The 15,096-nt window shown below is 37.8% G+C and overlaps 1 protein-coding gene across 4 annotated transcripts in view; it reads left to right on the top strand.

Moving 5' to 3' along the window:
- Nucleotides 1–15,096, top strand: part of CTNND2 (catenin delta 2) — a 511,553-nt gene that overhangs the window by 471,276 nt on the left and 25,181 nt on the right. For 3 of the 4 annotated variants that reach the window (XM_056485067.1, XM_056485066.1, XM_056485065.1), the window contains exons 16-17: nucleotides 3,723–3,933; nucleotides 7,229–7,313. In XM_056485067.1, coding sequence (XP_056341042.1) covers nucleotides 3,723–3,933; nucleotides 7,229–7,313 — 296 coding nt within the window. Of the gene's footprint in view, nucleotides 1–3,722; nucleotides 3,934–7,228; nucleotides 7,314–12,418; nucleotides 12,545–15,096 lie in introns of all 4 variants that reach the window. The other variant, XM_056485064.1, reaches the window with a different exon arrangement.

Genomic DNA, 15,096 nt, shown 5'->3' with positions numbered 1-15,096 from the left:
ATGTAAATCCTCTTTAAAAGCTTCAAATCAGTTTTGGGTCTTACAATGTGTAATGTTGTTCAAATACAAAAAAATAAAAATAAAAAATCAATTTGTTTGTAGATTAAAGTAGTTCTGTATGGACCCTAATGAAAATTACCGAGGCTATTTATTTTTAATATAATCCTCACACACATCCACCTCTCTTCCCAGCATCCTCATCAGTTCTCACTTCTTCCATTCAGGGAGGCTTCTTGTGTTGCAAGCTGAATTGCCCAACTCTCCTACTAGTGGTGCTAGGTAATAGTGGTGCTAGATAACATTTTGCTGATGTTCCAGCACTGGTTTCCATTACACGTTTCAGTCTGCTTTCAGAAGAGGCTCTTAGCACGGAAAAACATAATTCTAAGTAAATCTGCAAAATGTAACATACACCAGTGCAGAGGTCACGGATCACAGTTGTGTTGGGCTGATGCAACAGTACCTGTGGTAGTACTTCTCATTCACACCACTGTAGAGCAAGGTTTCTTCTATAGGTCGTGCTGGAAAACATGACTCTTATTCATGTCTGCAGAAAAGCAGTAGAAACATAACTGAGATAAGTTAACCAGTAACTGATGGGTTTTTTTTCTGTTAGTGTACTACAGTGGTTTATTAACTATTTTTATAGTTTTAGAAAAACTTGTTGCAGTATAAAGAATAGTCTTTGACTTTCAACTTCCATGGCTTAATTCATCACAAAGCAAATTTCCTGCTTTTTCAATATATTTTCATATAGCTAGCACAGTGCTCAAAGTCCTCAAACCACAGCAAATGTGCTAACAGTTACACTTGTTATTAGGTTTTAAGGCCCACATAAGCAGTGGCTTGGATCAGCTCTGTGGCCCAGCCACCCACTTCTTCACAGCTGCTGTGCCAGCTGTGTTTGGTGAACCTCTGGAAAGACGTTCTGGTGTCCTTGGCATCAAATGCCTGTGGGATTGTGGTCGGTTGCTTTACCTACATGGGTTAGCACTTCATTGGAAGCAGCATTTTTGTCTTTCGCTGCCTCCTGGGGACAGGGCAGGGAGAAGGAAGCTTGTCTCCCCAGCAGGCAGCTCCTGACAGGGGGGCCTGGCAGTGACATTACAGGTTCTGGTAGGGGGGTGTCCAGACTGGGCACCAGCTTGCACAGCTTCCACAGATGGAATACAGTGACTGGGTTTTAGACCAACACCTAGCTGAAGAGTGTGGATGGCAGAAATGTTAGAAGCTGCTGAGCATTGGTATGTCCAGAATGCTTATACCCTGCTTGATTGTGTCTGTTTTAGTTCTCTGACTGAGCTTTCTGTGATAGCTCCAAAGCCTTTATTGATGGTAAGCAGTATCTTGTGTGTCTAGGCATGTGTACTGATGTGAATACTACTGCCTGGAATACTAAACCAGTTCCAGGAAAGAAATCTGCTTGGGACAGCCATCCAGATTTCCTTACACCCAGTGCTCTGGGATGCAGTCTTTGGCTGCTAATGAAATGATCATCATGAACTGATTCCACCAGAGGACCGAGGGGCTGAGATGGTCTGTTGCAATTTAAGTGAGGTCTAAAAAGAAAAAGGAATATTGGTCTATTCTGGATGTATACACAGAGTAAAGCACAAAGTCTCACTGGTCTGTTTTTTTTCTGATTTTTTTACTCCTGACCAGTGGCAGACACTGCTCTAGAAGAGTAAAAGCTATATCAAATCATAGTTTACTTTTTGAAACACCAGCTTAATCTGATATGTGTCGCAAACTGAAGGAATCACTGTAAGTGATATACAACTATTAATGTGTTCAGGTAGCACAGAACAGACAGATGCAGGTGAAAATAGCATTTCAGAGTTTTTTGCAACAGTGTTTCATAAATGTGTTGGGGAAAATAAGATTTTCAGTTTGCTCAAACAAATAATTTCTGAAAGAAGTGCTAACAGCTGTTCTATGTCTGATATTAATAATATTGCTTAAAATTGTAACAGTGCAAGTAAATTAAATATTAAGTTCAAAGAAATAAATATGTTTGAGGACAGGATTTGTATTTGTATTGCAATGCACTGGTAAGATTCAAATCCTATTGTACACATTTTGTAGGCAGTCTAATACTTTTTATAATCAGGAATATTTTTACATAGTATAAAATGAGTATTTTCTAACACCTCACATTACCACAAAATCTATTTGATAATCTTTAACAGTTCAATACAGAGATTAAGTTTTTATCTGTATTACGAATATTCTGTTCAAATGACTCACTGTAGTTCTACCACAGCAGGAAAAATTGTGAAAAATAAAAATGGTTTGATGTCTAACAGTTAAAATACGTGATTTTCCTCTTGCCTCTACCTTCAAATATAGATACAAACAACTGAATTTATTAATTTAGAAATAAGATTTTTAATAAGTACACATAAGCACTTATAGATCAGAACATTTTTAAGTTATCCACAAAATCTGATTAAATTACCATATTATATACAATAATCACACCTGATCATTCAAAAAATGTGATGTAGATTAGATTACTAATTATGTTTCTATTTCCCAGTTTTCCTGTCCTTTTCATCCTGTGTGATACACTCATGGTGATTGCTGTATGCAAATTGCTGGCTCAGCTGCACTGAAAGTGATGCAGAGCTGTTTCACTGACCTCAGTAATAACCTCATCAGACCTTTGCCTTCTCTGATCTTCTCTTCATCACATTGGAGGATTGAGCAGCCATTCACCATAATAGCAATCCTCTAGAACTGATGTGAGGCTTCTTGTGTATCTGTGCTGGTGCTAATCCTACTATATGTACATATATATCTATATACCTAGATCATATATATATATATTCTCAGAAGCTGCTTTTTTACTATTTTCACAAGCACTACATTGCTTTTAGGTGTAATTTTGGAAAAGAAATTTGTTTATTTAAGCATGAAAAAGAATTATAATAATCTTAGAATCATTTAGGTTGAAAAAGATCATCAAGCCCAAACATAATTGACAGCATTTCTTTTTCTTCAGATGTTTGATGTGACCATTTTAAAAATTCTTTTCATTTTAGGAGATTTTAAGTTCTGGAGGTTAGTGTTTTATTCAGTAAATCCTTGCAAAATGCCAGACTGGAATAGATGTCAGAAAGGCTCCTTTTCTGGTCAGTACCATGCATACAACTAAGGATGTGTGAAAAAGATGGTATCCTCTTGAGCAGTACAGTCTAAGAAACACTAATAAACTGAGTTAAATTGCTGCATGTAGAATATAATTAACCCTGTACATGAAGAAGTCTTCAGAGAAGACCTTTTCACAAATAACATTGTTGGGTTTGCATTCACTGTTGTGGTTTTAACAATTGATGCACATTCCATTTATGATAACAAGCTGTGAGTTGTTTAATGGGAGATGAGGACTTGCCAAGTTCTGTGAGTTGTGGTATTCAGGTTGTCTTTGTGCATATACTTGGTCTTTGCCATCATAGTTCCATTCTCTTATGGGTGTGATACAGCCATATGGGAAGTCTCTGACTGATGCAGTATGGAATTATTAACAGAGTCCTTAATGTGTGAAATGCCTGAATGTGCAATCATATGAATATGGCTTGCTCCAAAATAATATCAGTGTCCAATGAGATTACGTGCAATAATGCAAATGGTGCTGTGAGTCGTGCGTGCTTTCCCTGTACTTCTCCCTCACCCTTTATTGCTGTATCTTCTGAATTCTCCCTTCATTTTCTTTCAACAAGGCAAGTATGCCATGAGGGATCTGGTCCACCGACTGCCAGGCGCTAACAACAGCAACAGCTCGGCAAGCAAGGCCATGTCTGATGACACCGTCACTGCCATTTGCTGCACTCTGCATGAAGTCATCACTAAAAACATGGAGAATGCCAAGGCCTTACGAGACGCAGGCGGCATTGAGAAACTGGTTGGCATATCTAAGAGTAAAGGAGACAAGTATGTTTTGCAAATCACCTTGCACCTTTTTAACCTCCCCAGTAGTTATTACTAGTCCTGAATGTGTTTGCCTTCTCTGTGCAATCGCGAGTTGAATCCTTTAGTTGCATCAGAATTCCCATGCCAGTGTGAAGGGTGACAAGAAACAGGCAATGCCAATACCAAAAGTCCCTCTGCTTTGGTTTATTTCTGATGTGCCTTCATCAGTGCAGGGAGTGCACTCCATGTGCATTTTAAGGAAGAGTAATTGTCTACAATAACCCCTACCTCTAAGCAATTGCAGAAGATCCTGATAAGTATTAGGGATCAGAGTAGTTGGATTGCCCCCTGCACAAGGCGTGACAGGTGGAGGGGCCCTTTGAAAGTAAGGACCTCACCACAGTCCTGATACTGTTCCTCTTGATCTAGGAGTGGAGAATGTAAAGTCACTGTCCCTCTTCACAGCACCCTTTTCCCTGCCGCCAGCTTGGTAGTAGATCTGTGGATTTTGACTGGTTGCTTCTGAGAGAGCCATTAGGCTGCTTGGTGAGGCAAAAAATATCTTGCATACAACTGTGACATTTTCAGAACAGCTATGGTTTCATCTTGTCTGTTTGGCTATGTACACACCCTTCATGAAGAGTTCACTCTTTATCCTTCTTTTGCCTAAAACAGATAGCCTGGTTCTCATATTTGTCAACCTGATGAAGTATAGTGCAATGGGACTGTGGCAGTTTGAAAACAAAAAGCCTTCACTGTAGTGTACAAAACCCATCAGTCCAGCTACTCGGAGCTGTCATCACACAGCCTACTGCAGCATCAGAGCTCTTAAAGAGCCCCACAAAGCCAGGCCACAACCTGAAGGAAAGATTTATGCACCCTACATTTGGTATGAGAACTTGTGCTCGCCTATGTGATCAGAGCATTGCCAGTATAATTTAATCACATTTCTTTCCTCTATTGTCACCCTTTTCCTTTCATACCAAATTCATTATTGAAACATTCTTGCATTCAAGTTGTAAGGGGTAAAAAGTAGTGTGACCAAGTATGTGATTCCAGTTGTGGGAACTCCCCATGTTCTCCCAATTTATTTATATTTGCATTTTGTAATTATTAAATCTACCTAAATTTTTTATTCATATTTTCTGGATCAAATGTACTGATGTTGCAAGCAGGTTCATATCTATTTCTCTTAAGCCAAATGTGTATTTCCTCAGAATAATGCATTTGTCTACCTGTTCATTATCTGGTATCATTACTACCTGTTGAGTCTGGAATTTTTGAAGTATCATGGGAAGCTTTAGGAGGATCCAAGGGCATTTCCTGTCTGAATGTCCCTCATAACTGTGAAAGACATCTATTTCTAATTAATGTAGAGCAGAGTAATTCCAAAATGCTCTTCAAAGTCATGATACACATCCCTCCTGCCAAGTACTTTGACCTGCAGTCCTGTGTTATTATTTTTATAGGTTACACAGTTCTAGAGCAAAAAAAACCTGTCAACACACAGTGCTGCTAATGCCCATCTTAAGTAAAAGCTCAATTTTTCAGCTTTCAGAAATGTCAGTACTCTGTGCTATTGGTTTGATTTGGTTTCTTACGGGTTCAAACAATTCACTGTTTGAAAACTGAAATTGCTGGTTCGTTATTGGACTGATAGAAAATTCTGACATGCTCACTTTAATACAGTAAATCACTTCTGTATGAAATCATTTTGTCCAGTATGAAGCAACTGCTTCTGAACATGCAGGATTCTGAACTGGCCATGCATCCTGGTATGTATCAGTGCCAGTGGTGTGGGGCTGGCCCTGATAGCCTTTGGAATATGCCCAGGGCTTGAATGGTCTCCCTGTATGACCACGTGAGAGAACTGGTGTTCATAAGGTTGTTAGATTGGCCAGGCCCATATCTCCATAGCTCCTGCCTCTCCTCAGTGCTCATGGGCTGGTGGGCACAGTTATTTTCTTGGTTACTCCATGCTTACCAGCACCCTACCAGCCAGCACAGCTGGAAGTATAATAAAAACAATTATGCTTGAAAGAGTTTATCAAAATCCTGTTTATTCACCAATTACCCACCTACTGCTGTACTCTGGATGAGAAATGGAATCGAAGTAGAAAAAAAAGCACCAAATAAATTACCAGGGAAATCTTGTATGAATGAATCAGTTGTGTCATAACAACGCTTTACCAGCTTGCATGTCAGCCTACCAGTGATCCTTTTCAAAAATCACAGAATGAACCTGCCCAAAGCAGTAACTTATGCTTGCTGCTGGTTTTCTGGTTTCTCTTTGATGTTTCAAACCATACAGCTCTTCTGAGTAAAACATAAATCACCTCAATGACTGCCCTGAACTCCATCAATCCTCACTCTGGACTTTGGCCTTTGCAAGGTTTTCTAGCATTCTACTGCTTTATATGTATTTTTGATCCTTCACAGTGTATGCTTCCTTAATGGGCTGGGTTGTCTTCCTGGTCCTTTTCTATTTGACCCTTCCTCACTGAGATGAATACTCTCTGATTTTTTTTTTAATTTTTTTTATTTTGCTTTTGCCTTTTTAAAGTATATTTTTTAGTTACCTATTTCAGCAGGAATATATGACACCAGCTGATTGTAACAATAGTTTAGACCGTCTTGACTTGTCTGAAGAGAAAGACCATGTGAAGTTACATGGTTTTCCACATGACATTGTATTGCAGTCAATAAAGGATAATGGTGTGAGCAAAATCCTAGTCCACATTTGGATTCCTAATGAAATTTATCATAATTTTTTGTAATCAGTTGTATTTCAGTATCTTGGCTCTGCATTTCAAAACCAGTGCTCATCACTTATCTAGAGTTTCTTTTGGCCACTACTGAGAGGACCTTAATGTGTTCTGCACACTATCCTGAGCTGGAGTTCAGCAGCTTGCAGAGAAAGAAATTCTGCTCTGACTCCTTGTCCTTTATGCCAAAAGTTGTAGTGTGTCTTAGATGTACATAGAGCCAGCTGGGTCCTCAACAATTTTGCCAATGCTCCTGTTCCTGTTACTATGCTCTCAGCAGAAATTCCTGTGTGAACTGAGATGCACAAGTTTTGCCCCTCACTGATTGACTAGTACTATAGAAATAAGATATAGTGCCCTTGCTTAAAAACACATTGGTCTCCAAGATGCCAAGCAAAGATGTTATGGTATACTTGAAACAAACTTTATTTGTGGGTTTAAATCCATAGTGATGCATTTGAAAATTGGAATTAATGGTGTCCTTTACTGAACAGTCTCTTTCTCACTCTTTTTTTCTCTCTCTCTCCCATTTTAATGTATGTGTCTAACAGGCATTCGCCTAAAGTGGTGAAAGCAGCATCTCAGGTCCTCAATAGTATGTGGCAGTACAGAGACCTGAGAAGTCTCTACAAGAAGGTAAGGCTTGGGTTTTTTCTAGATTTATCATCTTTCCTACTGTTACCCAAATTTGGGGGCTGCGAGACTTTAGACCAAAATATTTGTTTATGTGACTGGAAATTCACTTGGAAGTTTCACTTAAAGTTTCAGATACTTGGATTTCTTACGTTTTCTGTAATTTCTACTTTTAACATAAAAATGTCCTTTGAAAATATGTGTGGTGGTGAAAAGGGGGTGTGAATTTGATTTTAAAATAGATTTGTACAAAAGATGCTGGATCTGACAGCCCTGGAGAGTGAAATCCTCTGTTTATAGAACAAATGTATGTAAGCTCTCCTACTGGAACAGTCCTTCTTACACCTCCTCACCTCTTTCTGAGGAGATTTCCAGATTTCCAGCCCTTCAGCTCCCAAATTTCCTCATGAGAATGTAAACAAGAGTATCTGAAGGAGTGGTGCTTAGGGCCCAGCTACATTATGGAGCTGGGCTGAGACCTGGTAGCATTGTTTCTAATCAGCCAGCAGAAACCAAATGCACTTGGTTTTCAGACAGTCTCTTGAGTCCATAGTACCATGCCATTCCCACAGGCCTGCTACCCTCTTGAAAATGAATTGCAGTAGAGTAATATAACACTGTGAAACAGCATTCTATATAGCTTTTTAAACATAAGAGTCTACTTAGTAAATGAAAACATTTACAGTAATTCTTGCTGGATATTTCCAAACTGAATTACATTCCGTGTAAGTGTCAGCCTGCAGATTTAGTTCTTCAATGTCTTCTTGCTTGAAATGTCAAATCTTATGTAAGTGATATTTGTATTTGGAATCTCATCAGACAGAGCTAAGACTTCATGCAGCATCTTCAGTTCAGGCCCTAGTGAAAACTGAGACATAAGGATGGTGAAGTAGGGAGGAGTTGTTGTTGGTGTGGTCTGTGTTGCGTGTACTCTGCACAAGGAAATAGCTTAGTTACATGAAATGTATGCACCAAATCTCAAGCTGGCAGAAGCTGACCTTCTGTGTGAAATGCTGTTCTTTTGCATGCCTCAGCCCTGCTTGTGTCAAGTCAGAGGAGTGAGGAAGATGATTATTGAGTCTCTCCCATTGTTCACTTCCAGTATTTTCAGTCATCCTTGGCAGCCCTAGGGATGCCATCTGTGAAAACGTTCCAAATAACAAGCTGGTCCTCAACTGTCCCATTAAGAGGTGGGAACAAACATGAGCCAGAGTAGGCTTTTCTTGATCCAAGGCAGTAACACACTCGAAGTGTGCATAGCCTGACTTCTGTGTGTGTGGGTGGCTGCACTGTAGAGGCTGAGCTGTTCTGCACCATAATCTCTTAGAGGTTCTTACAATATCTGGCTCATGTCCAACCTTCTGTCTGTATATATGTGCTGTGATGGAAAAGCAGTTTCTTGGGTTGCTCCATGCAGGAGGTAATAATGTTTGTGCTGTGTGGCTGCTGAGTTTACTGCTACCTAAGGGACACTGATGGCTGCTGGTGTGACTGCTGGTGATGGACTTACATACTAAGCATGCTCAGGTACTAAGTACCTTGCATGCTTACAAGAGCATTTTCCATGGCCACAAATACATACTTGTGAAATGGAAAATAGGACGGGCTAACTTTAGAGGTAGCTTCCACGACACTCATAGCAGACAGATCATCTGTATTACCAGGAAGAGAATTGTATTAATGTTTATATTACTTAATTCCTACACAAAATCTTAAAATGAAGATCAGTCTCTGCTACATATTTGTATACTAATTATATGCCACTATGTGTGCTGTTAAGCCTTGTATAAATATGGTTTCTTGTAATCAAAATGTTCAGATAGTTATTTTTAAATACTCCTTTTTGATGAAATACATACAATAATCTTTATAAAATTATGATATTTAATGAACTTGCCTGTAATAGGCTGACTCTTACACTGGCTGTCTGAGTTTAACCACTATTGGAAGGCAAGTGTTATGGTTTTATGATAGGAAAGTTAGAGAAGTTTCACTATACTAATAGGCAGTTACTTGGGTAATATAAAGATACTGGATCAATGCAATCTTTGTTTTGTCCCATTAAAATATATGTGTACCAGTAAAAGTGAGTGAACATACAGTGTAATATGATCAGCATTTTGCAGTATCTTGCAATTGCATATCCTTTTTTTGAAGTGCAGGTAAATCCCATTGCATAACATCAGCAATTTGCTCCCATGTGCTGAAGTATCTATACAATTGCATTCAAAGAATTGGCCAACAGAGACACAATTTTGTATTGTAATGCAAGGAAATTGCAAGCATCCCATTATAGTTAAGTGAAAGCAGCAGCACTTATCTTCTGTTTGAGAAATGATGTAACCAAATAGCTTGAACTTGGTATATTTTTAAAGGTACACATTCACAATAAAGGAAGAAGTTGTAAAAAGAATAGAAGTATTATTTTTTGTATTAATGGGCAAAGAAGGCAATACATATTTACTGCTGATACAGTAGCAGTCAGTATATTTAGTCCAAGTGTGACTGGATCAGCAAAAACACTAAAACCTCTTTCATTTTTCTAATTTTGCTCAACATTGCTAGGAACATCCTACAGTGAGCAGAAACTGCAGCATAAACTGCACTGACACAATCCCCAGAGTTGGGGATTGGTGTGGATGCTCTTGTTTTGTGGATGCACTGTGCACTGTGTTTGCAGAGCCGTGCCACAGCCTGTACTCTCCACTGGCAGGTTCTGTCCAGTGTCTGGGGATTTCCAGGTCATAGGTGTGTTGTGGCTTTAGTGGGACACACACACACTTGTTAGGCTGGGCTGGTGTGGGAAAGGCAAAGAAAGTAAACAGCATTCAGATCTGTGAGTGAGGTGATAGTGTTAGATGGTCCTCTCCAGGCTTGTGCTTGGGCAGGAAAAAATCAATTTTGCTCCCTGGTGTGGTTCACTACCCTAACACAGTCCAGCAAGGAAAAGTTGTAAAGTGCATCAGTATTTCTGGTCCTAAAACTGTAGAAAAAAGAAAAAGACTTGACAGACAAAGAGGAAGCAATTAATTTAGTCTTGAAATTAAGGAGCTGCCAGCGACCCCAAAAGTTGCAGGTCCTTCATTATGCAAGAGCACATAGGAAATACTGCATAATTTACAAGCAATAGCTGGTATAGAAATCTAGTCTGAAAAAGTCCACCAAGAGGGAAACAATGTTCAGGTTCAGTCACATATAGACAGTGATTAGATTATTTAGTGTGATTAATTTCTGGAAAGGTGACCACATTTTTCATGAGTAGAGGAAATATGGTCTCCCAAAGACAGTATCATCATTTTCAAACTTCTTTGTTTTCTACAAGCGAGACATATATTCATAAATGATCGTTATCTGTTTCTGTTTTCATGGGGTCTGTTCCAAATTGCTTAAAATATTGATTTTCAAATATCCTTAATTTTCCCATGGTCCAAAGCCCCATGGGAAGGTCAGTGGCTCAAAAACAGGGAAAAACAGGATACAGCAGCTATCCCACAGTTTATTCCTATGCTTCAAACTCCTGGTACCCCCCTGCTCTTCAAGTCTCTTGGCAACCTATATTTTAGAGTTAGCAGAAGAGGCAAGTGCTGCTTACAGCACCCAGAAAGAGAGATCCTACTCCCTTCATGCTTAGCCTCTTAAGCAAGGTGCAAGGAGCTACTACAGGGCTTCTTTAAAGGACCTATTTTTGATTCAGTATCACTGTCCCCCACTCCAGTCTCTAGGGTATTCACTGGTTAAAGATTTGGGGACACCTGAGAAAGTATAGATGTGACTGTAAGAGAGCAAATTTCCATTAGCTGGTAAACTTTTCTCTATGTCAATATTCAAGAAAATAACCAACTACTCTTAAATACAGATAGCTTGTTAAATTACATGAGGAAATTTGAGCAAAAGGGTTGTGCTAAGTGAGCTTAACATGAAAGAAAATTTATTAGCTAAAAACAATCTTCAATTAACATTAAATGAGTGTAGTATTTATGAGCTGGAGGAATTGTCAGGAAGAATATGTTTTCTCTTAATTGGTTTGCTTTGTCTAACAACTCAGGCTCCAACAAAATATGTTTACTTGCTATCATTATGTTTACACTTACTCTGTCTTCCAGTGTATAAGTAGAGGTCATGATAAATTTGTAGAAAAGATTTTTCTTTCCCATTTATTTTGGTAGGTTTCTGTTCTGCACGGAATATTAGAAATGTTTGTCCCATTTGTCTGCCATCTGAATAAAGACACCACCCAAAGCTAGAAACCAGGGAGGCTATTTGGAACAGTTGTCCTTCAGCATGTGTTGTACCTTTTACAGCAGGGATACTTTTGTGATAGGCATTTAATGGAGTCACTCTCAAGATGGCCTCATCTGTCATTGGTTGAAAAAAATATATAGAATTGCCTGAAGTCTTCAAAGCAGTTAAGGCAGCATGGATATAGTAAAAGTCTTGCTTTTCATGTGACTTTCAGAATAATAAGAAGATGACTTTATGAGAAAGTCCTTTATGACTAAATGTTCCATGAAAATTGACAGCATTTAACTTCAAAACCCTAGTCTCAAGGAGTTTTAGAATCTAAAGTCGTTTCTTAAATAAAATATACCTACTCACCTTTTAAAAATGTTAATTACAGTCTCCTATCATGTAGACTTGGGACACATCGTTTGGATTTTCTTCTGGTAAGGTTGTTATTATCAGTCAGACATTCCCCAAAAGGAAGCTGGTTTAGGTTAAATTTATCTAGTGAAAAGGTCTGTGCAGAACTTAAACCCTACATTAAAGACCTAAATTCTAAATCCAGAGCTCAATAATTCCTCAAAAATAGTGGCTTGACTTGAAGGAACTATTCATGTGTTCAGATTGTTCATGAGCATATGTACTTTGCAGTGCTGATTTTTCAGCAGGGCTTAATTTATTTCTGTACAATTGGCAAAAGCTTTTTCAGATTAATATGTCACCCTCTTAGAAAAAGGATGAATTAATTTAAGATAAACCCCCTTCTATAATATGAAGCTAAAGTATCATTATAGAGCAGGCATTGTCTAGAGCCCATTTTTATATTAACTATGAAAATGCAAGTACCTGATTAATAAATGATTGACTGATTGATTGATTTATGGCAGTGGGCGTCCCCAAGCTTCAGTGTGACTGATGACAGAGGATTTTCACCAACCCACGACTCTGGGTCATGGCACGCTCAGCACACTCTCTCCCAGAGCCAAGAAACCAGAATCTATTCCCCAACCCAGGTATTCTGGCTGTCAGCTGACCAGTCTTGAATTGTTGTGTTTCATGCATACGGAGATTTGTACCCAAAGCAGTTCTACAGGAGACCTTTGAATCAAAAGTAACAAAGCCTAAATGAAGAACACACTTTTAAGTTGCGCAGTTGAATTCCCTGAACCCTGTGTGTTCTAGATGGAAAGTGTCTAAATTCACTTAGGAGAGTATGTTCAAGGAAGATACGCAGAGTTCTGCTCTCTCTGAGGACAGCACATATCAGTGAGAGAGAAGTGCATTACATGCAGTTCCCTGATAGTCCTTCTAGCATTTCTCTGATCTTTTTCCTGACTGTGTGAACCTTTCAAAGAGAAAGGAGGCTGCTAATAAGCAACAGCAACAGCAGATTAAATTTATCAAGCACCTTGCTTTGTTTTCTGGCACAATGGCATCTCTTAAAAAAAAAAGCAATTGCTGGACATTTCAATAAGGGGATCCCAGGTAAACTGGCACATCTATAGAAAAACCAATGTGTCCAAGAGTCAATTAAATTCTTAAAACACTAATTTTTAAAATCTCTGTTAAGAGTGGTACTGTATGTTTCCTTCAGACAGAATTATAGGGGATGAGAATTAGCAAGAGTGGCTTTCTTTTTTGGTTTTTTGGGTTTTTGTTTTGTTTTGCTTTTTATTTGTTGTTTTTTTGTTAGGGGCAGTCTTTAATTTGAGGTACTAAAATTCCATTTGCTTAATCAAGTATATTCTTCTTTTATTCCTTTTAATATATTTTTTTTCTAAATAAAATATTCCTTTGTGGCATTGTGGCAAAACCAAAATACCTTCTACATATGCACAATATCCTAGTAAGTCCATGGAGGGACTGTGTTTATGTCTGTGTATTATGCATGTTTTATATGTATCTATATATATTACTATACATATACAGACATATATGCACAGTCATACATATATTCCCTGATAAAATATTTAGAGGAAATTTGAATTTACTTGCTTTTCCAGGCCCCACAGAACATAGGAGCTATGCTATTTCTTTCATTTTTTTGGTTTTTTGCACTAAGCTTGCCTGAAAAAAAAGAAGACATCAGAGAAGATCTCATTTAAATACTCCAGATATAAATATCTTTCAAGGTTAGGGTAAATCCTTTTCATCTTTAGTTAACAGGGATATAGTTAAAACACCCAGCATTTCATCATCTGATATATTACATTACTTTCTTTTGTTAGTTAGGAACTAGGCAAAGTCCTAATTTTACTTTATATAAAGGAAATGTGGAAATTTTCTGCTGAAGTAAAATACTCTCAAGCCTTTTTAAAGCATCTTCTGAATAATTTTAATAGAAAGCGATTCTATAGACAATATTGCAAATGAGTTATAGTCTTCAAATGTATACTTTTTTTTTCTTTCTTAAGAAACATGTGATTTGTCTTCAGTTGAGCTTTTTAAATGTGGCTTGCTTATCAATTGGCAATCTTGTGAAATACTGTATCATGAAATTGTCATTGGATTCAGTACTAGAGAAAAAGTTGGCATTACTGATTTTTGTATGTGTGTGTGCATTCTTAATTCTGCATTTTATGCTGAATATTACATTCCAGTGTTCATGTAAGATAGGTTTGCCTATCCCAATGCACACACAAATATGAAGAAGTTCGTCATTAAAGTAAAGGCATATTTTGTATTCTGCAGGAAATGATAGGTCGTTGCTGCAGAGCAAAGAATAATATGGTAATCTTTTCCCATTATTTCTTAGAGACATGAAAACCTCTTCAGTGAGCAATGATTTCATAGTCTTGAACTTCATTTTTACCTTGATACTACTTTTTCAACATAATTTGCACTAGGCAGCAGCACCATATATGTAAACTCACCATTTAACTTACTTCCTCTTTTGATTGCATAAACCTTCCCAGGGATTGTATTTTAAAGAATCATTCAGACCTTCGGCAAGAAAATTTTAACATTTCTGGCTCTTTGATTGCCAATTGCCTGCTTGAATAACACCCTATTTGACTATACAATAGGAATTTACATATCATGAGAAAAGTCATGAATCCTAAAGGAGAAATTGTGCAAATAAATGGAACTGACATATAGAGGCAAACTCTTTGGCTTATGCAGAAGTAGTCAGAAGTATTCACACAGGGAAAAAGTGATGTTAAAACCACTCTTGAATTTTTAAAAATAGAGAAAAATCTCATCATTTGGCTAAACATATAGTCTTCACCTAGCTATGGTACCATTTGAAATCTTTTGGCTACTTTTTTAAGAAGATCAAGTTCTTTAAAAAGAACAAAATATTACAAAATACCAAGTCAAACTGAATGTTGTTTTGATTTCACTTGAATGCCCATAATTATCATTTCACTTGTGGTGTCAAATGAATATGTTCTGATTTCCTCAGCTTTTTCATAGTCTCATGTAATATTTTTGTAGGTTCTTTTAAATTTCTGTTTATTAACAATCGCAGAAAATACTAGAAAGATAGAAAGTGGTTACTATTATAAAAATACATTTTGCAGGCCTAAAGAGTGTAGAAAATACTTTGCAATCCAAAATATTC

Source organism: Oenanthe melanoleuca, chromosome 2 (assembly GCF_029582105.1).
Source record: "Oenanthe melanoleuca isolate GR-GAL-2019-014 chromosome 2, OMel1.0, whole genome shotgun sequence".
NCBI lineage: Eukaryota > Metazoa > Chordata > Aves > Passeriformes > Muscicapidae > Oenanthe > Oenanthe melanoleuca.
This window is presented reverse-complemented; position numbering and strand designations above follow the sequence as displayed.